The sequence below is a fragment of the Diabrotica undecimpunctata genome, chromosome 7 (assembly GCF_040954645.1).
Source record: "Diabrotica undecimpunctata isolate CICGRU chromosome 7, icDiaUnde3, whole genome shotgun sequence".
NCBI classification, from domain to species: Eukaryota; Metazoa; Arthropoda; class Insecta; order Coleoptera; family Chrysomelidae; genus Diabrotica; species Diabrotica undecimpunctata.
In genome coordinates this window covers 15,650,809-15,678,754 of record NC_092809.1, presented here as the reverse complement: position 1 = coordinate 15,678,754, position 27,946 = coordinate 15,650,809, and the positions used below count along the sequence as shown (strand labels likewise).

Genomic DNA, 27,946 nt, shown 5'->3' with positions numbered 1-27,946 from the left:
TATAGACGCAATGTAGCGACATCTGATAATAAAATCGTAGACTAATTTTCGAAACCAAATTCAAGTATTCCGCTTTAATCTGTGCCTTCTAAGAATTGCAAGGCAAAAACAGACGTTGATAAAGGTGTTAAGAGAGACATGGGGAATCTAAAACTTGCATTCCACAACATATCTTTTCAACTAAGCAAAATTCTTAGCGAATTGGTTTCTAGTACTCGTACAGAGTATATCGAAATAACAAGGAAAAGACAGTTAAGATTTTATTTCACGTATAGGGAGCTTGCGCATCCGTTTATACGTATTTCAGCCCAATAGGCATCATCAGAATGGCTTTCGCAAGCGCTCTGAACGTGAAATAATTCTTCTCTGTCTTAGGAAGCAACTATAACATGGCTTCGTATAGACGCAATGTAGCGACATCTGATAATAAAATCGTAGACTAATTTTCGAAACCAAATTCAAGTATTCCGCTTTAATCTGTGCCTTCTAAGAATTGCAAGGCAAAAACAGACGTTGATAAAGGTGTTAAGAGAGACATGGGGAATCTAAAACTTGCATTCCACAACATATCTTTTCAACTAAGCAAAATTCTTAGCGAATTGGTTTCTAGTACTCGTACAGAGTATATCGAAATAACAAGGAAAAGACAGTTAAGATTTTATTTCACGTATAGGGAGCTTGCGCATCCGTTTATACGTATTTCAGCCCAATAGGCATCATCAGAACGGCTTTCGCAAGCGCTCTGAACGTGAAATAATTCTTCTCTAACTTAGGAAGCAACTATAACATGGCTTCGTATAGACGCAATGTAGCGACATCTGATAATAAAATCGTAGACTAATTTTGTTATTTCGATATACTCTGTACGAGTACTAGAAACCAATTCGCTAAGAATTTTGCTTAGTTGAAAAGATATGTTGTGGAATGCAAGTTTTAGATTCCCCATGTCTCTCTTAACACCTTTATCAACGTCTGTTTTTGCCTTGCAATTCTTAGAAGGCACAGATTAAAGCGGAATACTTGAATTTGGTTTCGAAAATTAGTCTATTTTTATGGTATTCACATCACCTTATCCCTATTTCCAGTTGCTTATTATTGCATCTAGCTGCGCTATTAAAGATAGATCTCTAAATAATATAAAGGATTATTTGATTGATTGTATTATACAGTCCAGTCGTCCGAGAGTTGACCCCTAAAAATATACGAACAACGAATTTTTACCGTCGAGCTGATACAAATTTTATTGAATATTGATCGCGCGCGTATCTGACATTCAAAATCGACGGTCGCTTAAAGCGCTTTTTCTAAGAGAACGGTTCATTCTTCACAAAAAATGCTTATAAACATTTTTGTTTAAAACTCTCTCAGTTCCATTTTTTTCTACGGTGTACAGATTCGGTGAAAATCTTTTTTTTTGCGTTTTTACCCCCTTGTGAGGGTGGTTTTAGGAGGAAGCCCGGGGGTAAAAGTGGTAATCTTTTTTGGGGTCCCAAAATTAATATTCTCTGCAAAATTTAGATTGTTCGTATGATTTTTAGTGGTTCAGTGGCGTTTTCGTCTCTCTCTGACGACTGGAGTAATACTAAATAATAGCTGTCCTAATCATTTTATTGTTTATTATGAGTTTAGTTATTTATTTAGGTTATATATAGTTTTTTCTAAGCCCAGATTAGATTTATGTGCAATATATCTATCGTAAAAAGTCTTAATGACTATTTATACTTGCATATCTTATATAAGTTTTATATTTAATTGCTAATTAAACGTCATGTTTCAGTGATGGACAGTCCTCGAAGAGGACCGATGCGCGCAACAGGAGGAATAGGATTAGAATTAAGCGAATCGTCCCTTATTTCACGGGCGGATTCTCCTTACACCGATATGGAGAGCAATTATGGCTGTGGTGATAGTATATCAAATGATGGTTGGGGACCCCCGCCTATAGAAAGATGCATGAGTTGTATCAGCAAACTCGGTGCAATGTCCAGGTAAGTATTAAAAAGATTATGTTTCGGCAACAGTTTTGATGTCGGGAAATAAAAATATTTTTAAGCGCTAAGAAAACAGAAAAAAGCTAACATTTTTCATTCCGTGGTTCTTACACTACTTAATAGGGTTCGATTAAAAGTTAATCTGGATGGAAACCAGAACTATAGAGATAATACTTAAAAAAATAATAAAGAAAACCATAAGCTGAGCAAATGAATAAAAGTCTCACAAGAATTATACAACCTTGTGGTTTTTTTTAAGGTGTTCATGGATAAAACTAGTATGGACAAAATCAACGTTGATTAAAAAACAATTTGATCTCAATGGACAGACGATATGATTTTTATAGAAGATAACAAGGGAATCTTTTACTCCACAAGTTTAGCCACTAATATAAAATTTGAAAATTTTAATTTCATAGACTTATCCTCATAGCACACTGTCAATTGAGGAAACACCTCTAAAAAAAGGGAAAAAACTGCGATGCATATCATTTGTGAATGTGAAATGCTAACTGAGATGGCCATAAAGCGATAAAAAAAGTATTAAGCAAGGATATACATATGTGTTAACTTCCTGTTAATTTTTATTTTTAATGTATCAAGATAATGGGTCTGAAATCTTGGTGGTTTTAAATGAAAGAACTGTTATTAGGTTTAACCAAATGCCAAAGACAAGAAGTTACCCGTCTGAGTCAAGAAAAAATAATGTAGAAGGATAACCAAGCATTTCTCCTACACTTTTTAAACGGCTCTGAAGCTCGGGATAAAAAATAGGAAGAACCATTGATATAAGTTAATGAAATGATGAAATAAGATATAAAATAAAACTATTTAGTTTATCTCTAAAAACAACTGATCAAAGCATTCAAATACTTACTACTAATATTTTTTGTCCTTGTTTTGCTCACCACACACTTTGGCACGGTCACCAATCCTTATTACACAAATCTAAGTTTTCGCAAAAAAAAACATATGCTGGTAAGACTAATGTCATGTCGCGTGAAGGGCAAACTGCTGATTAAAAACGAACGAATTATGCAACAAGCAAGCGAATTTCTGTCAATAAAGCTAAACAATGAATGCTACTACTACCTGAAAAGCTTAGAATGTTTTCATTAAAAAGTTGCAAACGGGAATTTGAAATATCCGACAATAAACAAATTACAAGTACCAAAAATAGATTAAATACGTGAGCTGTGATTCAATGCAGAAAAGAACATGAAACTAGATATGGAACAAACGATGAATACAGAGCATTATATAAAGAAATCAAAAAACAGTGCCGCAAAGACAAAGCTGATTACATTTCTCAAATATGCAGAAAGATAGAGGAACATGGCTGTCGAAATGAACCGATGGATTTATTTAAGAAGATCAAACTTCTTACCAGAGAATTTAAATTTCAAACGTGATCTGTAATACATAAGGAAAGTAATCTAAAGACCGATACTGACGAAATATTGGAAATATGGCGAAACTACTGTGGCGTGCTATATAAAAATAACAAGCTACCAGCAGAAGATTAGTGACCCTCTGACTACCCTAGAGAACATACTGTTTTACTTGCTGAAGTCAAAGATGCAATTAAATCTCTAAAGAGAAATAAATTCTCATTGATTCAATACCAGTTGAAATAATACAGTTACTAGGTAACAAAGAATTATGTATCATACATTCTATCTGTGTCGCTGTTTGCCGCTATACAAAAAAGGAACTGCTACCAGATGTGAAAACTACCGCAGACTGTCACTAATAACACATGCTAGTAAAATCTTGTTGCATATTATCAAAAACAGATTATAAACCTATCTGCATTACCAAATACCTCAGGAACAAGCGGGGTTTGTAAGGGATGAAGATACACGGGAACAAATCCTGAACCTGAGAAAACTCATTGAAAAGTCTAGACAATTTGCAGTACGTATGAGTATATGCTTCGTTGACTGCCAAAAGGCATATGATGATGTAAGCTAGATAAATCTGTGGTCCATTTTAATAGAAATTGGCACACCAATGCACCTGGTGACACTTATTAAAAATCTGTACGAGTCCAATATAGCAACACTACGACTAGATCAGAAGTTCTCAAACCAATTTAAGACCGAGAGAGGTATTAGATAAGGATGCGTGTTGTCAGCTGACTTATTAAACATTTATGGTGAATATGTCATGAGGATGGCTTTAGATGGATGGGCCGGTGGAGTAACAGTGGCTGGTAGGAAAATCTCCAATTTAAGATTTGCTGATGACATTGCTTGAAGCAATGTTTAATCCATGCGAAGGGTTGACTACGAAAACAATAAAGTTGGTCTGAGAATTATTAATGGTAAGACAAAAATAATGGTGGTCGACAGATTTCACACTATTCGACTTACTAGCATGTTACTAGAGTACCAGATAGTCGACAGTTTTGTTTATCTCGGGTCTAGTATAACTAATGATGGTAACTATGAAGCAGAAGTTCGAAGACGTATTGGTATGGCAAAAAATGCGACGAGTCGCCTAACAAAAGTTTAGAAAGACAGATCTATCTCTCAAAATATCAAGATGAGACTGGTGAATGCCCTTGTATATTCAATATTCTATACGGAACAGAGACTTGGGCTCTTCACGGACTCTAAATTAAAAAAAGGCTTTCCACAAAATTTCTGCAACGTATTCTGCAATTTTTCGGTCACGTGGTTCGCAGAGGAGACGATAGTTTGGCGAGATTAATTTTTTCTTGAAACGTTCCGGGGAAAAGATCAAGAGGACTACATGGTCCATCCAAATTAAGAATCCAGCTGGAAACTCATTCTGCGAAGCTCTTAGAGCAGCTGAAGGTAGAGACCAATGGAGCAAAATTATTAGGAATATTGGAAGAAATCACGATCCTTAGTAATGAGGAAACGATAAGCGAGAAAGAGATGTTTAGCAAAAATAAAACAAATCATGAAGTGAACAAAATAGTAACTGAAAACAAATGTTCAAAAACTTTTACAAAATTTTCTTTATGATATCAATATGGCCCATATGGTTGGTCTCTCAGTTTTTCTTTTTCCAGTTTTCATGACGCTTCATGTGTAAAATTTTAATGTATACCCTTTCGTGTTTTAAAAATTCAGGATGAAAAATGAAAATAAAATAACTAACAGTTTATTTAATTTTAGGTCCTCGACTGCAACTGTAACAATGGGAGCCCCGCCATGTTGGGAGCACACTTGTGATCGCCATTCAATCAGCAGCAGCTCAGATAGCAGCGGATGGAGTCAAGCAGTTACCAAACCACCAGCTAGACCACCAAAGCCTGGAGTAACATCACCTTCGGCAAAGAAGCCTGCTGCTCTACTGCCTCAACCGTCCTATGATAACTACGACATTCCTAAGATACCCTTTCCGGTGGTAGGTTTTTATACAAATATTATTTTGTTTCATTAGACACATCACATCACAGACATTAGATACGGTTGTCCCCTTTTTCGTATCTTTTACGTTTACAAAAAATATAGTTTCCGTATGTCAGTGTGATTGAACTGTTTCTAGCAAATTTATCTTTTTTTTTGTTTTACTGTAGCCATATGGTCGTACTGCAACCAAGTTTTAGATTTCGTATGTTGAGAAATTATTCCAATGTTACCAAATAAAGTCAGCTTGATTTCCTTTGCAAAAAATCGCTTTTATTAATACATATAAAAGACAGGATATGATTCGGACATCAAATTATATCTGAACGACTGCGGATTGGTATTTCTTTAAATCAAATTCTTTATATATATATTTTCTGACGTGCCACACTTCATTAGACATTTCAGGATTTTTCTATGACATCTCGAAAATTCTAGACTTCTTTATTACTTCTTCTTTTTCGTCAAGAGATTTTTTATATGAAATAAATCTTACGGTACTGTCGTAACATTGCTCCCTCCTCTATAGTTATTGTCTCGAATAACTGGTCTATCAAGGACCGATTGAAGCTAACGGGGTGGATCAGTTTTATGATATGGAGCTAACTTCTCGATATGAACTACCTTGAGTTTACTTCTAGCTGAAAACGGGATGCTTCCCAGTTTCGTTGAAGTTTTGGACAAAGTCCTTTCTTACGTGTAAGATTGTATAACCATACCGGGTCACCTCTTTCGAAAGATGTACCTGTAGCATGCATGTCGAGCCTCGCCTTGGCTTTATCACTTTGAAGCTTCAAACTTTTACGAGCAAATTCGTAGACTTTCTCCAATTTTTTTCCCAAATTTTCGATGTACGTCAGGGATTGAACATTCTTCTTCATAGGGAGGCAATCTCTAAAAAATAGGATCTTCAGGAAGCTTCGGAGGTTGCTTTGTGTTCGGAGGCTAACAGGAATAGAGGAATTAAAGTAGCCCAATCTTTTTCATTATCAGCGACAAACATTGAAAGTTATTGACAAACAGTTTTATTATGTCTTTCAACCATTCCGTCTGATTAGGATGTGATTTTCAATACAACTAAGAGAACCTTGCTAAGTTGTGTTGTTTAAAATGGTAATTTATGTTCTATTAACGTTGTATAAAGACAATAGTTTACAATGAGGGACAGAATATGTTTCTATTGGAATCCATATTGCTATGTATTTTTTCTAAAATTACGTTGTCTACATAATTTTTTAATAAAATAGTCGATGTTATATTATCAACAGCAATTAATCGACACCTTAACTACACTATAATATTCTTCTGTTTAGATTATTGGTAATATTGGTATTTTTTTTGCAGGAACCCAAAGCTGATGAGCATTACGATACTCCTCGTAAACTTAAGGAATGCATTCAAGGATTTGGTTTTGATACCGTTCACAAACCATGTGGTTGTGTAGTAAGAATTCGCCAACCAGAACCAGAGCGGCCCTGCGTATGTCAACGTCTAATGTCTTGCTGGTCAGGCACCGAAGATGTCCATGCCATATATGCCACCGTCGATTATTCAAAGAAAACACACCGCCAGCAACCAGTTGCCACTGCAGCAAATTATGCCAATTTAGCCCCAATTCCTACGGTTACTACAACGACTGCCCCAACATCTACCAATTACGAAAATATGGAATTTGCTCAAACACTTCAATTATACGAGAATAGCAAAGACATCGCTGAGAAGGCAAGAACACTGTGCACAAAATGTGGACATGCTCAAGAAGACTACCTCATGATGGAGCCATCCAATAAACCATCACAGCCTCATCCAGGATACATACCAATGTCTCCTGCTGTCAAACAACGCTTAGGAAAAGTGCTTTCAAACAGCAACCCTAATCTTGGCCCTGCTTTAGATCGCTCCATGAAACCGTCTGGTTCTTCCATGTTACAAGTACCATCTATCAACGAAAGCAGATTTTAGACAATGCTGATAACTTGGATATTCGAAGAAGAAGATCGAACTCAGCAGATTCTTCTACAAGTCGCTATGAACCAGAGCCGGAGCCTGAAACATCACCATGTCACTGTACTCATGCCATAGCCGTAAGACGATCATCTTCAGTTCCTTGCAAATCCAATCGTGACTCCTCTAGCTCAAACGATTCAGGGGTCTTTGAACTTCCCAGAAAGCCTCAAATTTGCGCCAATCAAACTCTTCCAAGACGTTCCAAGTCATCCGATCCTCTTAGAGATTTAACGTTTCAGTTTACCAAAACAGAAACTAAATCTGCTAGTGCTGAAGCTGAGGTGCCAGTATGTCCTAACGGTTCTACTAGCAGTGGGACTTCTGATATGTCCGACTACTTTGAAACATTGTCTTTGTCGTCCCACAGCTCCAGTGATGCACCTCCTCCAAGTTGCACTTTGAGGCCGAGATCCGGAAACGAATATTTGAGTATGCAGAGACTTATTGCTCCTGTTCCCGAGGAGCGACATTAGACTAGTCTATTTAGAAGCAATAAAAATGGATAGTTTCTAGTACAATATACATATTACTAATATTATAATTATGTCTGTAATCTTTTTCTGTATAAAGGTATTTACTTTATAAATAAATTATTCATCAATTAGCTAGTTGTTGACTTATTATGTAAGTTAAGCTTCTTAGGATTTTAAGCAAAAAATCCAATCTCTTCTCATCTCCAATGAACAACCAAAAACACAATGAAGATAGGCAAATTACATACAAAAAAAATCAACATTAGCTGACTTACTAACAGGAATGTAACAGCAAGCACTCAAAACTTAATATATAGAGAAAATGTGGGAGAAGCTTATTCAACCATCAGAATACAAGACACAAAAACACAATATAACAACAATACACCTAAATATAACTAGGAATAATGTATAGATTTCATGTGAGAGAATAAATCATTGCAAAAGAAAAACCAAAAGGAAATTATAAAGCTGAGTAATAAAGAAAGACTTTACCTTATCCAACCTCTATTCTTCTGTGAAATACGTACTCTGTTTAAGTAATAATTAAATGTAAACAGATAATAAAGATAAAGATCAATAAAAGAAAGATGTAGCTTGTCTCAATTAGTCTTTATTGAGGCAAAAAAATTACAATAACTAATATACAACTATATTTAGTATAACATTAGTTATAATGGCATACATTACGAAAAAGAATCATCAACTGGCCTATATTTCTCCAATGCTGAACGTAAGCCTCACTTAAAATTTTCTACCTATTTCTATCTTGAGCTTCTTGCATCAAATTTGTGGAGATTTACTTTATATCATCCGTCCATCTAGTCGGTGGTTGTCGTCTGTTTCGATATGCCTCTAGTCATGGTCTCCATTCCAGAATCTTTTTGGTTCACCTATCATCCGGTAATCTGGCAACATGTCCGGCCCAAACCCTTTTAACCATGGCTATTTTTTCAACTGCATCCGTGACTCCCGTTCTTCTTCTTATTTCTAGGTTTGGTACATTATCTCTAATGGTAATACCTAACATTGATCTTTCCATAGTGTGTTATGGAACACTTATTTTACTTATTGTTCCTTTTGTTAGAGTTAGTGTTTCTGCACCGTAAGTAAGGACTGGTAAAACACATCGGTTAAAACATTTCTTTTTAAACAAACTGGAATATTAGACTTAAAAATGTTATTTAATCTACCTAGGGTAGCCTATGTGAGACGTATCCTTTCTATTTCAGTTGTCCAATTATCTCGGCCTATGCGACTCTCATGCTCTAGATATATTTAACCTATTACTTGCTCGATGCTATGGCTTTCAATCTGAATTGTATCCCTGACTACAAGCTGGTCTTTGAGGTTAATAATTTTGGATTTCTTCATCGCTATGGCTCGTCGTGGGTGCATATACTTGGATAATCTTAATAGAGCGACTCTCATTCAGTTTTAATACGAGGTACATAACTTTTGAGCTTATACTCTCTATTTTTATAATTTTTTCTCGGTGTTTCCTGTGCACGAGAAACCCTACGCCCCCAACTGCCTTGCTTTCTCCAATGGAATGCAGCTGATGCCTTGATTTTAAAACTAATTGGTTTTTTCCTTTTCTTCGTATTTCGTATTTTATGCAGTTATGTTTGTTTTGCAATTTAATGAGCTTTTTTATAAGTGGCAATATGCATTGTTCGTTGCCCATAATAGACGTGTTTGTCCCGGTGATTCTTGGCAGCCTCCGCCCTTGGTCTGATCTGGTGGCTACCATCACCAGGGACCGTTGGGCCGCCGGGGACTAAGGACCTTTTTCTAGTTTGTATCATGTCATTTACGGTGAAGATTAGTTCCCGTGATGATATAGCGGGATGTTGTGAGGATTGAAAGATAGGTTGGGATTTGGCCTCTCCTGAAGGATTGAACATAAAAGAAAGTCAGTAGCTTGGGTTACGGCAGGGACGCCACTCCCTGTAGCAGCCCGTTTTCTACCGGGATCGTAGAAGAGTTCTACCCGCTACACTATGGACGAAATAGGAAACAGAACAAACAGTTTGCTGCGAAATAAAGAGGATATGCAAATTGAAACTCTTCTTATGGTGCATATACAATTGCCATATATTTTGCAGCCAGGAGATATATGTCTTATTTCTGATCCGCTTTTGCCATTTACCTTCCCTTGGTTTTCGATTTCTCATTATGTGGCTCAGATATGCCAACTTTTGAGTTTTGATCGTCATTAGAATTTCACATTTTTTTCCTATTCTGCGCAGAACTTTCGAATTGGTAATTCGGTCAAACCACGGTATACGTGGGGTATGCCTATCCTACAACACTAGATATCTAAAGCCTGGATCCATAGTTGGCGCAGTTAATGTCCATGGCTGGTTGAGCGTTTAGAATTGGATGTTTATTAATTGTCATAAATTGGCTCTTTTTTATGTTAAGATTTAGCTAATATATGTTTGTGACTTCATTCATAAATCGTCCAGATTATCTACATTAACTAAAGAGTCATTTGAGTATAGCATGTTATTCAGCCATTCCCTTTTACCAATATTCCTTTGTCGAACCATTCCAGAGCTTCAGAGTAAATGTAGAATAGCCGTTTTATAATAATAGCCGATAATTTTCTGGTGTTTGTGATCTATTATAATTTTTACTCCAAATACTTTTAATTAGGTATATATAAAACAAATGTATATTTCACAATAAAAATCCTTGAATCTTGGACATAGACATGAATTTTGAGAAGCCTAAATGAAAATCATTAGGATATTACTTTGCCAGGCAGGTTCAGTTTTGTATGAGGTGTTTATTGTGTTGCATATCTCATGTCGTATAAATTGGAAACTTTATTCAACGTATTTTGTCTAAATTTTCTTCCTCTGTTCTATTTTCAATACAAAGTTTCTTTGTTGATTTGTTAAATATCCAGTTTTTATGTTTGTTTAAACAAGCAGCTTCCTTGTCTTTTTTATGTAGGTAAAATAAATTAATCTTGTTTATATTTTAGCGATTCTACCTCTCTACAAAAAGTTCCGAATTTTTTTGTAACGTTAACGTTCTCAGAACAATTTGCAGCAGCATGGAATTCCCTTGTAGCAAACTATCTAAATTCCTTTTAGATATAATACAACCTCTAATACACAATACGAACACTTTTGTAATTAATATACATTTTGTGCAAAAAATGTCAAAAATAGATTATCTACAACCTTAATAACACGCTAATTACATTTGACTACTATCATCACTAGACAGACATCACTAGTATATTCACTAATGTGTCTATGGAAAAAAACTTTTAAAATAATACCACCAAATTACAGAAGAACGTTGATAACTAAAATAAAACTTAACGTATCAGCTAAAATATTGTCAATTAGACAACGATATTTATCAACAAGTCATAAGATGAGCCGTGGGCTCTTTATTGTCTCCATTCTTAGCAGATATATTTATGAGAGAATTGTCTATACAGGAATGAGGAAAATATTGTCTATAAAGATGACCAACAACCCACAATACCGTGTAGATATGTAGATGACGTGTTGTCCATATCGCTGATGGGCCATAAACATTGAACACATTTTTGATGGACATTAATTGTAAATAAGAGTACCTAAATCAAATTCACCATAGACAAGGAACTCACTTTCATTGCTGGATGTGCTAATCACAAAGGAGGTATAGGTTATGTAACTAAAGTTAACTAAACTAATAAATAAAACAACTTATATCAACAGTTATTTAAATTTTTATTCAAACTACAATGCAAATATCAAAAAGGGAATCATCAAATCACTCTACGATAGAGTCCAAAACGCCTGCACTAAGGAAGATGCTCTTCGGAAAAAAACAACCTGCTAACAACTATTTTAATACAACATTATTGTTCATTGTCATTAATAAACAAGGAATTCGAAAAATAAACAACAAAACATGATCCAGAAATTCTCACAACAAGGATTTGAAGAAAACAACAATACTATATATAAAAGGCGTATCAGAAAAATTCAAAGCGATAGGAAAAATACCACATCACAACATTTTTAAAACAACTAACACACTGAAATTTATTCTTTCATGAAAACCAAACTTAACCACATACAGGAGAGATAGAAAAACTGTAGGTATTTGTAAAATACCTTGTGAATGCGAACATTTTTATAAGGGAGTAATTCAAGGCCATAAAGTATTGGAATAAATAAGTACGAATCATTAATAAGAAAATTATAAAGTTACAACATTATAAAGTGTCTGGGACACGCAATGAGGGGCAGAGATATGCAATGCTAAGATTGATAATACAAGAAAAGGTAGGAGTAGGAAGAAGTGTGAGAAGAAGGAGTTCAATTCTTCAGATCAGCAGTAGATAGAGTAAAGATCGTGATGATTATATGGAACCTCCGATTATGAGATGGCTTTTAATAAAAAAGAAGATTCATACATTAAAAGCAGAGGAATTGATAGATCTCAACTATGCAAACATACCTGAGAGAACGAGGACATATTTCAGTAGAAAGATGCATCAATAGTCATAAAAGAAACAGCTAGAAAAAAATAAAGAAATAGGTATAGCGTGTACGTAAACAGAATGTACCACTCGGGGAGGGAATCCTCATTATCCATTTGTGTTGATACGGATTCCTTGATGGATGGATCAAAATATTTCGTAATCAAAGTACCTCGGCTCAATTGTAAGATACGATTAATAATTAAAGGAAAGAAGTGTAGCTCGCCAGAGAACTTCTGGTTAGAGAATTAACGGCAATGTTATGCAAAACACCAGAGTTCAAGTAGGTTGTAGACAAAGCGTAAACAGAGCTGATTTGCTAACTTGAGATAGGATAGGGGAGAGTTATCTAAGACGGGACGGTTCCCAAGTAGGGACAGTAGCAATTCTAGAAAATCTGTAACAAGTGGCAACACCTGCACTGGAAGAATGAAAGCTCGCCATTCAGTCGTATTGTCACGTAAACGACACGAGGCTAGCATACCGGTAGCGTTCGTCAGAACAAGTTGTTAATGTTTACATATTTTTTTAAATTTATTTACGTACAACATTATAGTGAATATAGTGTTAATGGTAAGTATCTGTGAAACTTAACGTTATTAGTCAATAACAGAGTTTATAGTCATTGCATTTCACTGTAAAGTATTTGCCACTAAAGCTTTTGTTTAATATCGGTTAAGATTTTTACAAAATGGGTGCAAATCTCTTAAGATGGGACAAAGTTAAACTTTCGTCGGGGATGTCCCATCTTAGGAACTAAAATATGGCTACAGATATTCTTCTTATACCTGCCTACTTTTAACTAATTAAATCATTAATTACTCATAAATTCTTACATATAACGGTAATTTATTCTGAAAACATTTATAAGTAGGGGTTCAGTAATTAGATTATACCCAAGGAGGTCATAATATTCTAACCTTGATTATAGTTAAGTAAAGATAATGTGTCACTAAAAAATGTTTTATTCAGTGAACTCTGTATCTCGTAAGTGGCACTGATATATTTTTCTTTTACAGATGCCAAATAGAAATCCAAATTCCTATTACAAAAGAAAAACTGATCGTGGAAACTGGTCCGTTCAAAATATGATTCTAGCTGTACAAAAAGTTCGGAATAACGAACTATCGCTTCGAGAAGCTGCTGACAGATATAATATTCCTAAAAGTACTCTTCAAAGACGAGTTACAAACAAAAATAAAATCGTGACCGAAAATGACAAATATCTTGGTTGGTTTAGGCAAATATTCTCAGTTGAACAGGAACACGAAATTTTAGATCATATTCTTGAAATGGAAAAGCGATTTTTTGGAATCACTTATAAAGAAATTCGTTGTCTGGCATTTGACTTTGCCCAAGCCAATAATATTGCTAACAATTTTAATAAAGATACTCGAATGGCCTCTAAAAAGTGGGTTTATGGGTTTTTGAGTCGACATAGAAATATTTCTCTGAGAAAACCAGAAGCAACCTCATACGCTAGAGCTACAGGATTCAACAAGTATGCAGTCCAAAGTTTTTTCAATAACCTGGAAAGTATTTATAATACATATCACCTCACTCCAGATAGAATCTGGAATATTGATGAGACCGGAGTGACCACCGTCCAAAAATTATCTAAAGTTCTTGCTCAGAGAAGTAAAAAGCAAGTGGGAGGTTTAACAAGTGCCGAAAGAGGAGTTAATGTCACTATAGTAGCTGCTATGAGTGCAAGTGGCAATTTTCTTGCGCCTGCTTTTATATTTCCCAGAAAGAAAATAAAACCAGAGCTGATGGACAATGCACCTAACGGTAGTCCGGCATTTCCACAGGACAAAGGATGGATGGATCGTGATGTTTTTTTAAAATTCATAAAATATTTTGCACAACAAACCAGACCTTCGAAGGAGTGCAAAATTCTTATTATTTTGGACGGCCATTGTTCACATACAAAAAGTTTAGACGTTATAAACTTCTGTCGCGAGAATGGTATTATTTTATTATGCCTGCCACCACACTGTACGCATAAAATGCAACCCCTAGATGTTTCGTATTTTAAATCATTTATGAGTTATTATGATTTGTACCTTACTAGATGGCTAAAAAATCATTGTGGTCGTACATTTGGAATATATCAAATCTCAGGGGCTGTTGCAGAAGCATTCTCAAAGGCATCTTCTGTACAGATAGCGACAAATGGATTCTGAGTAACCGGAATTTGGCCTTTTAACGAAGACGTATTTCAAGACTGCGAATTCGCTCCCTCTAAAACAACGGAACAATCAGTGGACAATGAAACTACATCACAGGTCAATAAATTACCCGTAATGATGGCTCATACCGAAGGCGTAAATCAAGTTGAAATGTATAATAATCCGATTCCTTCAACCTCAAAACAGTCTGTTTTAAGGTCACCTAAAGATGGCGATTCCGAAGGTAACAGACCGATACAGAGAAGCCAAATCATTCCTATCCAATTTCCGACATTTAAGGTAAAAGTGACTGATATTAGTCCGCTACCAAAGGCACAGAAAAAGAAAGGTAAGACTTCTTCTAGACATTCTCTGAAATCCACGATACTCACAGAATCGACGTATAAAAATGAATTAGAGACGTTGCAATCCACAATCCCTACTAACAAGGTTAAATCTGTGAAACGAACTGTAGTTATGGACCACAGCGCTCGAAATGCAAATATTATCAATATCACAGTCGTCACTTCAACTAAAGATGATTCAAACTGCATTGTATGTGGAAAGAAGTACGCAGAGAGTAGTGAAGACTGGTACAACTGCAAAATATGTTCAAATTAGGCTCATGAGTCTTGTGGAGTAATGGATGATCTCTATTTTATTTGTGGAAGTTGTATAGAGTAATGTCCCTTTTTGAGAAACCCAACGGACCATCTTAGGATTCCGGTTTCTCATGATGGGACATTCACACTTTTTTTTTTTAATAACAAAAAACGAAGCATATTTTTTTATTTTTTATTTAGTTTATATCTAAAATGTGTTAATAATTAGAATAAAGTTTCATTTTATTACCTCAACTTTTTTTTAATATCTATAGATTTTCAAGTATTCGTTATAAAAAAAAACTGTCCCAACTTGGGTGACTCTCCCCTACGGCAATATCAGAATAAGATCAATTTATGTTTACAAGTAGCTGTAAACAACATATTATTAGTTTGGTTGTATTGCTTTTTAAATTCATTTTCGTTCTTTGTACGCGGTGATAATAACAAACTTTAAATATATCCGAAAAAGGAAAAAAGGAACTTGGTAAGTTAAAGGTTGCAAATAAAAGACATAGTCATTTTACATCGTATACTATAAGTACACTAATTATAATTAAATATGTATACATGGTATATACAAAATATTATGAATCATCCTTCTTTAAAATTACAATAACAATTTTCGAGATTTGGACGATTTCAGCGATGAAACTTCTGTGCCAATTAGAAAAATCATTATTACTTATAATAATCTTAAAGTTGATGCTATATTACTAAAGTATTAAAACATCCGGAGTTAGAATATAAGTGGTTAGCATATAGATAATAATCATAAAAGGAAAAATTATAATTGTTGTATTTGACGAAATTTAAAAAATGTTAAAAAAAATTTGAAATTTATGAGACCTTATGAGACAAAACCAAGTGACATAGAAATCCTAACACCCATTATAAATTACCTTATTTTAATAAAAATATACTCCAATAATCCAAGAATTAGCGAAAGTTTTATCTTGGGGAGGAACTGAACCATTTGTCAAGCAGAGATTTATACGATACTACAATGTGCAAAAGAAAATAATGAGAGAGCTTTTGAAAAAAGGAGATCCATATATTGTCATCTAAATCTGCATAAAAAAACTGAATGAACTGAGAAACCGATACAAGGTTGAGCTTTTCTGGATACCATGACATAAGGGCATTAGGGCAACAAAAAAGCAGATTAACTTGCAAAAAGAGGAACGAATCAAACGAACCGAAACTGTAACTCTGTAAGTACCAAAGGCAGCAGTTCGTAGGGATGTAAAGCAATGGATCAAAGAATCCCAAAACAAACACATAGAAAAATCTCTATTAGTGGATCATGTAGAAAAAGAACAGAAGTGCTTTATTTTGGCAAGGAACAAACTAAGAACAGTAACAGTAATGTTGACCTTACATGAACCAGTAAGAACATTTCTGAATAAAATAGGTATTTACAATGGAAACCTTAACTGCCGACTCTGTGGTAATGAACTAGAAACTGTACAATGTATTATGTGATTGCCAGGCGTTGGATCGTAAAAGACAAAAACTGTATGGGAAACCAAGGAAAGGCCCTGGTATATTTAGGACACACTAACCAAAAGATATGTACAAATTTCTACAGGGTAAAAAATTTTAGAGTGGGTGTAAAAAACAATAATGGGCAGCAAACACAATAAGCATCAGCTTTAGTGATAATGCAGATCTATTGGATCAGAAGGGCTCAGGGAGAAAAAAAAACTGATGTGTAGTAAAAACACTTGTAGATTTATTGCAACATCTGATAAACAATGTTATTTAACGAATCCGAGCTGATACTTTTTTACATCAAAATTAAGAGGACTGTAATAAGTAGAAAGATAAAGAAGCTATTAAGAAGCAACTTATGAAATGACTAGATAACTTACACCTAATTTGGATAGCAATATATTATATATTCTCCTCTCCGTATGTTTTATATAATACATGATTTGGTAACAATTGAAATATTTGGTCATTACATTTTAAAATACTTATGTACACTGCAATAAATAAATTTCTGCGCAAATTAAAACATGTTTTGTCAGTAACAAGGACGTTTTCTTAATATTTTACAAAATAATCCCAATTTGTTTTCCAAACTTCCAAAAAATTTATTACAATATCTTATCGCTACAGTTGTTTCAGCAGAGTGCTTTTCTCAAGTGCCAAACAACAAGAGCCAAGAAAATCACTTACATAGTGGTATATACAAACTTTAATGTGGCGACTGCCCAAATACTTACATTGGTCAAACTGGTCAAACTTTTAACAAATGTATAGCAGAACATTAAACGGCTTAAACGTGTAAAAGCATACCAAAAATAGATCACTTGAGTAAGGCACTCTGCCGAAACAGCAGTAGTGATAAAATGTTATAATAAATTTTGTGAAAATTTTGAAAACAAAAGTTTTCAGTGTTTTATTATTATATAAATACTCTATTTATTACAATGTACAAGTCGACATTTTTGCTTAAAGTCTAAATCGTTATTCCTAATTCGGTCGCACATTCTCTTATCCATGGCATAAAGCTTGAAACTCTTGTATATACACCAGGTTTGTTTTTCTTCGCACAACCCTCTCCCCATGATACTATTCCTGCTAGTTCCATTTTTCCATCTTTTTCGCAAACTAACGGACCACCAGAATCACCACTGCAAGCATCGATTCCTCCTTTTAAGTAGCCTGCACATAGCATAGAGTCTAGGATCTGTTGAGATCGGCCTCCATAAATAGCTTTCAACCTATTAAAGGGAAAAAGATTAGATTATTATACTCACTATAATAGGTTCTATACTATAATAAGTATAGAACTTATTATTAATACTATAATTACTAAGTAATACTATAATAAGGATTAAATCAATTTTCAACCGGACGTGAACATAGAATGGTTAGAGCGAATGTAGTCTTCAACGTAAAGAAGGAACGAAGAAATATGGTAATAAGGACTAAAAATGTTACGTTCACTGCGATTACTAACACAAGGGCATCCCAGGAAGAAATGAATAGAAACCTTCAGAATTACGTGCCAGATAAAACCGATATTGAACAACTTAACGAAAGGTTGGTGGACGCTCTAAGGAAGGCTCAAAAGAACTGTCAAGTTAAGCAAACAAGGAAAAATGAAAAACTTACAGAAGGCACAATGAACCTAATGCAAAAATGAGGGGAAATGAAAGATAAGCATACAGTAAACATCGCAGAGATGAGGAATTTAAATAAAACTATTTCAAAAGCTGTTATTAAAGACATAAGGGATTTTAACACTAAAGAAACAACTAATACCATAGAACAAAATAAAAGTCTTAAAGTTCTAAAACGAAAGTTGAAGGCAGGAACCAGGAACATTTAAGTATAAGCTAAAAAATAGACAAGGACATGCTGTATATGAACAACAAGAAATTATGAGAATTATCGAAGATTGCTATAGAACATTTTATCGTCGAGATGCTCACATTCCAGAGTTGGAAATCCCAGCCATACAAAATCAAGGATCAGAGGAACTTCCAGATATAACCGAAGAGGAAATCAAATCAGCGTTGAAAGGTATGAAGAACAGCAAATTAGCTGGAGAAGATGGCAATGTAAGTGAAATGCTAAAATGAGGAGGCGAATGCGTCATAAAAGCTTTAAAAACCCTTTATAATGCCTGCCTCTTTGAAAGAGTTACACCAGAAAAATGGAATAGTGCCATTATGATAATATTGTACAAAAAAAGGAGATGTAATAAAAATTGGAAACTACAGACCTGTCAGCTTGTTATCTCATTTATATAAGTTCAGACAAGTAACAGACTGGAACCTAAGCTGAATATTTTCACCAACCATTAGAAACAGGCCGGATTTAGGAGTGGCTTTGGAACAAATGACCACCTACAAGTAATCAAATCCTTAAAAGAGAAAGTTACAGAATACAACAAGCCATTGATATTAATATTTGTAGACTTTGAGAAAGCGTTTGACTCAGTCCAGCATAGCTCCATGTTAAGAGCTCTAACAGAGTGCAGTATTGATCATAGGTACACAACTCTTCTTCAGAATATATATAATAGTGCAACAGCTGCAGTTAGAATGTATTATGGCAACACTATTACGTTTCCCTTCGAGAGGGGTATTAGGCAAAAAGATACCATCTCTTCTAAGCTAGTCACCGCTTTGTTGCTGAGTGCTATGAAAAACAATAATTGGGATAATAATGGAGTCCACATAAATGGAGAATTTTCGAAACAACTTTAGATTTGCAGACGACATAGTCCTTATTGCAGACCGGGTAGATCATGCCTGCCAGCTTCTTCATGACCTTCAGAGTTCGAGTACACGAGTTGGACTTAAAATTAATTTCTCCAAAACACAATATATGACCAACATAGTAATGGCGAAAAGCATCTCCACTAACGGCACACAAATTGAACAGAGTATCAAATACAATAATTAGGAGAAAAACTGGTGTTACTGACGCAGTTCAAAGGATTACAACATTGAAATGGAACTCGGCGGGGCATGTTGCCAGATTAAAAGATGGAAGGTGGACGAAGAAAATTCTGGAATGGAGACCTAGACATGATGCTTATCGTAATCGAGGACGTCCTCCAACAAGGTGGTCAGATGACATCAAGCGCATTCAGCACAACTGGATTCAGGGTGCTCAAGATATAATGAATTGGAATTATTTACGGGAGGCCTATGTCCAGCAGTGGACTCAAAACGGCTGATGATGATATAATAAGTTCAACGTAGTTTTGGGCATCGCTAACGGACATATTATTCAATATAATGTAAGTAAATAATGAAATGGTTGTGGGTGAAATATTTGTTTGTTTTTTCATATTCACATTTATTTACATACACTATATTTTATATTTTATCCTAAGTTTCTTGAGGGCCTGAATTTCTAGCAATCCATACATATTTTAGCCTTTTTAGCAGCACTTGTTACTGCCAATAATTTTGTTAATTTGTTTTTAGAAAGCGTTTTACGTCGAAGAATCTCTTTATGCTTGATCCACTTTGTTACACCATCTTTTCCAATATAATATAGTTTATTGTGAGTCACCGTTTCAGCTGTTTGATTTTGTAGGTACTTAACATTGGATTGATCGGTGATTATCTTATGGTCCCTATGTTCAGATGGTGTATCTTCATCTGTGACATCAGGTTCAACTGCATGCAACAGATCTTTTTTTTAGAAGCTTTCCAAAGGGGTAATAATTTTTGTTGTTCTTTTTCATATGACATTTTGTAAAATAGAAACTTCAAATAATTTCAACCGAATCACTTGCTTAGTTAAATACTCTCTGACCACTTTTCAAAAATCATGAAAGCTGAAAGTATGAAAGCCTAGAAAGTTTGCCCAAAACCTACCGAAAGAAATTTTATCGAAGGCAGCAGGCAAAACAAATTATTGGGAGGAGTGCTACTATAGATGAACTAGGAACACATGGACCGATGTTACCACAAACAAACAAACATTGACACATTGTACTTAAAAAAAGCTTAACATCTGTTTTTTTTTCTAATATAGAATGTGTTTTATGTTTTGCTTTTGTGTATTAAAATAATTTTAATAGTTTTCCGTTTTTGTATAGAGTTATAAATGTGCTTTAATTAATAAAATAAACAAAGTTCCAAATATCTTTTATGTATTTGTGGACAATAGCGACCACCTTTATATAACGGCCAATTTTCTTTTTAGTGGCCGTTATTGACAGGTTTTACTGTAATTACTTTAAAATAAAAAACATTTAAAACTAAACTGACCTGCAGGTATCCAATGATATTACTGGTACCGCCGCAACTTTTAAAACTGGAGAGCTCGTATCAATATCATTAGGATCCACAGCTCCCCATCCAGACACTTCACACCAAGTACCCGATGGAGGTGAATCATCAGAGAAACAAGCTGGCTTGACATACTCGTCGAAACTAAATCCTGGAGCTTCCACTATGAGTAATGCTAGATCATGAGAGTAAGCACCGAGCTTCCTGAAATCTGGATGTGGAATGAATTTTTCCACTCGAAGGGATTGCTCGTTTGTAGAAGATCCTAAAACATTAACAATACAAGATTAACATTTTATATGACGTGTCATGTTGTTAGAAGAGAAATTTCAAATACAGAATGTTGCTAATTAAATAAACATTCTATGGTATAACATATAAAAAAAGTTAAGCAAAAAGTAATTATTACTTTACTCTTCTTTCATTGGCAATGTCATGAAAACGTGGTGGTGGCATCAACTAAATTCCCACGATGCAGAAACACTTTTAGCGTCTTTTAGGCACCGAAAAAAGGTGCCGACAGGTCAATTAAGGGTAAAAAGTTTGCAGAAATGATATCACTTTTACGACTTCGGATAATGCACGTATTGTTTGTACCTTATTTTCCTTGGAATATGGCTATTCTATTTTTTAAAAATCTTTCACTAGTGTACAGTTGTTCGAAGAGTAAACTTGTGCAATTTTTAAATAAAACACTATGGCTGAGACATTTACTAGATATGTTCAAATTGTTACTTTGAGTGGTAATGGAATGAGTCAAAGAGAAGTGGCCAGACAGCTTGGAGTCAGTCGTTGTATGGTCCAAAAAATTTACCAACGATTCGTAGAGACTGGATCTCACGAACGACGACCAGGATCAGGCCCAAGAAGAATCACGACGGCCAGAGAAGACCGTTCCTTACAACGCACTTCTTTGCAAAAATGCCCCCGATACATTACCGAAAAGGGTTTGTCGGCAAAAACTTTATTTTTGTGCAAGACAACGGGCAGCTACACGTAGCCAGTATGATAACGCAATATCTGGAAACTGTCGGTGTACCAAAAATGAACTGGCCGAAAGTCCAGATTTGAACCCGATTGAATATGTTTGGGACCAACTCAAACAAAGGGTAAGAAACAAAATACCTGCTTCAATAAATTGTTAGCAGCTTCGGTTGGCGCTCATGGAAGAATGGGAAGCTTTTCCTCAAAACGACGCGACGTCAAGAATTTGATCAATTCAATGCCAAATCGAATGAGGAGTGTAATTCACAATATAGGTGGTAGTACACAGTATTAATAATCACGACTTAATTGTAACTTTATAAAGAAAACAGAAAAAATGTGCAATGTTAATTTTTTTTTATTTTTCAATAAAATCATTATTTTGGAAGAAGTTATTTTTTGACATTTGGTATTTAAGAAATGATTGCATACTGCTTTAGAACATATTCTTAAACATTACTAATGACAATCACTTTGTGGTATGATTCGTAAAAATTATAAATAGCAAAAATTTTAGGTAGCATCTTTTTCGTGACGCGCAGTGTATTTTTTTGTGTACTTCGTTTTTTTCCTGTATGGTTCGTTAAAATTATTATACCATTATTTTCCTTTTTTTTTGTTTGTCTATTGCTTTTTTTGCTGCGTTTATACTTTCGTTAAATTTTTTCAATGTTTCTTTTTCACAAATCACAACCACTGGTTCAATATATAATAAATCAGTGCAAATCCTGGCCTATGCTGATAATATCAATATTGTCGGGAGTACGGAAAACGCTGTACGAGAGGCGTATGTAGCATTAAAACAATCAGTTACAAAAATGTGTTTAATAATAAACACCAACAAAACGAAGTATATGAAAATAAGCACGGAACCACAAATCCTACGACCACTTGTTATAGAAAACGACGTCATCGAAGAAGCGAACGAATTTGTATACCTGGGAGCGCTCCTTAACACTGAAAATATTACTACCGCAGAATTTGCACGGCCAACAGATGCTATTTTGGGCTTAATCTCCTACTTAAATCCACAATTATATTGGGAAATACAAAAATAAAACTTTACAAAACAATAATACGCCCAGTCCTAACATATGGTTCAGAGACCTCTTCTTCTTCTTCTTAGCCTTCTGTCGTCCATATGTCCATTGGACATAGGCCAACTCCTTCCATCGGTCTCTATCCTGAGCAACATATTTCAAATTTGTTCCGGCTATTCTTTTAATGGTCTTGGTCGTTTACTTTCGTAAGGTCTCCAATGTTGTATTGTAGTATTCCAACGTTGGTCTTTTTGTCTAGCAGTGTGGCCCGCGAAGCTCCATTTAAGTTTGACAATTTTTGTTGTTATGTCCTCGACTTTTGTTTTGGATCTTACCCAGTCATTCCTCTTTTTATCTGACAGTCGTATACCTAACATTGCTCTTTTCATTGTTCTTTCTGTTGTGGCTATTTTATTCATGTTTACCTTGTTTGAGGTCCAGGTTTGACATCCATATATCATGATAGAAAGGATGCATTGGTTGAACACTTTGTTCCTCAAGTATTGGGGTATTTTGCAGTTCTTAAGTATCCAACTAAGTTTTCCAAATCCTGCCCATGCTAGTCTTGCTCTTCTAGTAATTTACGCATTTTGGTTCTCTTTGTCAAGTTTCAGGATTTGGCCTAGGTAGATATATTCCTGGATTTGTTCTATCTCACTGCCATTTATAGTTATACGTCTGGGGTCATCTGTGTTGTCATTATTTTTGTTTTTTTCATATTTATTTTTAGGCCGACGTATTGGGAGCTGGCTACTAGTTCCCATATCATAATTTGCAGTTCCTCGAATGTGCTCGCTATAATCACTATGTTGTCAGCGAATCTGAGGTGGTTTGTTGCCATTAATGTTAATGCCATAGGTTGACCAATTTGTAGTATTGAAGACGTCTTCTAGGGCTAGGTTGAAAAGCTTTGGCGATATTACGTCTCCTTGTCTCACTCCTCTCTTAATGGGGATGGGATTTGTATTTTCGTCTAGTTGGACTATCATAGTTGCATTTTCATATATATTATGTATTAGTTGCCTATATCTCGAATCTATTCTACAATTATTAATAGCTTATTCTTTGGCCCACATCTCGATACTATCAAACGCCTTTTCATAGTCGACGAAGGCAAGAAATACGAGTAGTTGGTATTCAATTGCCTTCTCTCTCAATGTTCTCATTGTCAGCAGATGGTCCAGAGACCTGTTTTTGTTATAGTTCAGAGACCTGGACAACTTCGAACTTTATAGATTGGGCGCTGGGCGGCGAAAGGCGATTGATAGGGACGACTGTAGAGAAATTCTTGAGGAGGCTAGGACCCACGTAGGGTTGTAAAACCAGAATGATGATGATGATGATAGTAGTTAAAATATTTAATTGAATTGGTAGTTATGAGTGCATGAAGTCAGCCGATAGATAAGTAGCATGTACAACATAACTTACGGCTCAGTGCTAGCTTATTCATAACCTTAATATTATAACATATTATTGAAAATTAAGTAGAAAAAATTGAAAAAAAAATTCGTATTCTTATCACACATTTTGTGGATATGTGGGTAAGCGATTTATTAAAGATTTCTTAAATTTGTCTGTTATTGATGAAAGAATAAATAATATAACGACGAGTATTAATAATGTTCCTATTATGCGCTTTCTAATACTGCGAAATTTTTGTAAAAATATTTATGTCACTATAAGATTTTTATTACTAACTGTACAAGGGTCTTTAATTTATAATAATATTTTAAAATTATTTTTATCGATTGTTTTAATAAACTTATGGTCTAATTTACAGATTCTCTCAAGTATTTCGCAAATCAATACTATAATATAGTCCGTATATGTTTTATAACACAGTTTTTTGAAAATTGATTCTAAAATACCTTAGTTTACGTTCTGTTAGTTCTTTATCAATCAATATAATTTAATTATATCCATCTTAGTATTAGTTCATTGAAATGTTACATTTTTTGTGCCTTGGCATGCATTTCTTAGAGGACGCAATTTTAGTTTGGGCATTGGGCATGGTAGAGACGAACCGTCCCGGAAAAAGATGGAAGGATGATGGTGAAGCTGATTTATCTAGAATTAGGGTACATTAATGGAAAATGGAAGCGCAAGATCGTAGAAAGTGAAGGGCTATTGTGGATGTAAGACTCACTCCGAGTTGTACAGCCAGTCAAGAAGAAGAAGATAGAACGAGAGACGATAAAGAGAATAAACAGAAAAAAAGATTAAATAAGCAATACGGGTAGAAATAAACTACGAACTGCTGGAATTCGACGAACTTTCCTCCGAAATATTCAAATAGATGCCAAAGATCTACACAAATAACTACAGATTCTCGCAGTCATATTTAAGGCATGGAAAAAGGGGGACATTGCCTAGCGGTTGGAAAACTTAATTGTGGGTGTTACCCTCATATAAGCTTGTAGCTTATAGCATAAATCTATAAAATTTTCTCAATGAGTGACTTGAACCGTTAAGTGAAAATATTATTGCGGAATATAAAACCACCTTTCAGCAAGGGAGGTCAACTATATAATCACTTTTCACTGTAAAATAAATTTTAATGAAATCTGAGGAACACGGTACTGATGTTTATAATAAATTTATTGACTTCCAACATGCATATGATTCAATAAAAAGTAGCCAGTTATACTTCATCTTGAAAAGGTTTAATATCCCTTCGAAATTTATCCAAATAGTAAAAAAAGAGCAGCCTACGAGATAAGACTTGATGTAAATATACAAAAGACAAAAACGCTAAAGACAAATTAAAGGAGAGGACGATGTTAAAGCAATAAAAAGTTTTACATATGTATGAGTCGAATTAAATACGGATGGAAGAATGATGAATCTTAACAAAGCCTATTTCTGGCCGACTGACATATTCCGCTTCAAAACCGTACAAAAGAAACTGAAAATTGAGTGTGAAACACGGATGATGACATTATTATGAACATAAATTATAAGTCTGTAAAAGAAACATTTAAAAAAAATCATTTAACTCACCCCTGAAAACAGATATGGATATCTAGATATAATCATAAACTTTATCAACTGTTCTCAGAAACACTTAGAATTCATTAGGCTCCAGAGACTTCAATGGACCAGATATGTAGTGCAGATTTATGACAGATTCCTCAGAGGGGACCTAGAGAGTAAAATGCAACGCAGAAGACCAGAAGGGACGTCACGAATAAGTTGGAAGAGCAAATTGAAAGCGAATAATAGAATTTGTTTAAAAGCTTCCTATTGTTAAGATAAAATGAATAAAAATGTTTTATATATCAAAGAAGAGAGTATCTATTACAATGATTTACATATTTCTTAATACGAAAACTAAATTGATAATATTAAAAATCAAAAATAAGGAGTAGCATTCATACTATTAATTAAAGCAAAACAACTAAAACATCAAATTAATTGACTTTTATGTACTTACCAGGAGTTCCATGCGCCCCAGCTATAGCTCTTAATCCATCGTTATAACAATGCGCAGCAGACAAAACTAATCTCTTACTAATTAGAGCACCACCACAATAATGCTTATTATCTTCCAGTCTCAAGTCTATCTGCCATGGAATCGCTCCAGGCGGTGGAACTTGTCCACCGATCACCTTTGGCTGCCGATTTGGTTTCCATTGAATATTTCGCGTTCCACAAACACTGTTTAGACTGCGACTAAAAGATTCGAGCGCAAATGAAACGGGGGGATTCGGGTACCCATTTCGGGCGTACCGCACAGCACGAGTAACTGCGACTGACAAAAAGAAACAAACGAAGGCGCACAGAAGTTTCATCGCTGACAGAACTTGAAGTTTGGGTGGTTGGTATCTTTTTATGGCTTGGTCCGGTCCCACTCTACCGCCAAAATTCAATGTTATTGTTGTGATAATTGAGAAGTTCATGTTCATTTTGATGCACTTGCATCTTTTAACTTATGGCGCTGGGGCTACATCGTTTCGCGTACATTTTATATAATTTATGAGACTAGAGTTTGGAGTAAATACTTATTCCAAAGTTTTTACATGACTTCCAAAATTTTAAGATTATTTACTTAATGGGTGGTTAACTGCAGCTGTAAATCTTAATTGTGAACTTTATTTTTGACGTGACAACGTCTTAAATTAGGTTGTGGCTCGGAGTCATTCATGAAAAAGTGTAACGCCCGCTCACGTCTGTTACAGTGAGTCACCGAACGAGAGAGAGGCCCGCCGGACCGGCGAATGCCTTGCGTCTCTCTCCCACTCAAACATGATCGGTCCGCTGCGCGCGCAGCACTAGAGAATTAGGCGCGTTGAATCGGTGCGTGCTTCCGTGCTTGTGTCTCTGTCTTTCTCGAGCGTTCTTGGCGTTCAAGACACATTACAGCAGAAACACTTCCTTTCATTTCATATTTCTCCTATCATCGTCCTATCCTCAACAAAATCACTCAAATAGAAATTAGTTAAGTTTAAGTTTACATGTACAATGTTTTAGTAAACAAAATATATTTCTATAGTTAAAATTTGTGCAATTCTTATTTTCATTCAATTCCTTGTTCCTATTATGCAATTTAATAATATTCATATCAATAAATATTCTACCGAGAAAAAGACGTTGTCACGTAAAATTTTCGCCCGTAAAACCGACTTTACAGGCAACCGATTTTTTTTCAATAATCAAAACATCAGATGAGTTTTATGGTGGCAGAGTAAATAAGCAGAGTAGTAACTGACTTTAAAGTAATATCAAAAAGTCTGCTGCTACAGAAGAGAAAGGTATGGAAATAAAAAATGAGTCCTATGAACGACTCGGTGAGCTAATTGGAAAAGTAACAAAATATGATATAAACATAATTGTGAGACATATGAATGCGAAAGTAGGAAGAGAAGATATTTATATAACCGTAACAGGTGGTAAACAGCTGAATAAAGAAAGTAATGACAATAAAAAAACTTTTCAATGAAATTTCAATGGAACATAAACTTGAGATAGCGAGTACACAATTTGATTATAAAGATGTACATAAATTAACCTGGATCTCTCCTGATGGCAA

The 27,946-nt window shown here is 34.9% G+C and overlaps 2 protein-coding genes across 2 annotated transcripts in view; one reads left to right on the top strand and one right to left on the bottom strand.

Annotated features, from left to right (window-relative positions):
* The window catches only part of LOC140446283 (uncharacterized), a 235,446-nt gene extending 227,461 nt beyond the window's left edge, over positions 1-7,985 (top strand). The window contains 4 exon segments of the mRNA XM_072538819.1: positions 1,778-1,988; positions 5,141-5,372; positions 6,719-7,301; positions 7,304-7,985. Of these exon segments, the coding sequence (XP_072394920.1) occupies positions 1,778-1,988; positions 5,141-5,372; positions 6,719-7,301; positions 7,304-7,854 (1,577 nt within the window). The 3' untranslated portion in view covers positions 7,855-7,985.
* Positions 7,986-15,649: 7,664 nt separating this feature from the next.
* LOC140446281 (trypsin-like) lies at positions 15,650-26,822 on the bottom strand. The gene is made up of 3 exons (XM_072538818.1): positions 26,351-26,822; positions 20,873-21,158; positions 15,650-17,857 (listed from the first exon to the last, which is right to left on the bottom strand). Exons 1-3 carry the CDS (start codon positions 26,820-26,822, stop codon positions 17,593-17,595), a joined length of 1,023 nt encoding a protein of 340 aa, XP_072394919.1. The 3' UTR covers positions 15,650-17,592.
* Between the last annotated feature and the right edge of the window lie 1,124 nt (positions 26,823-27,946).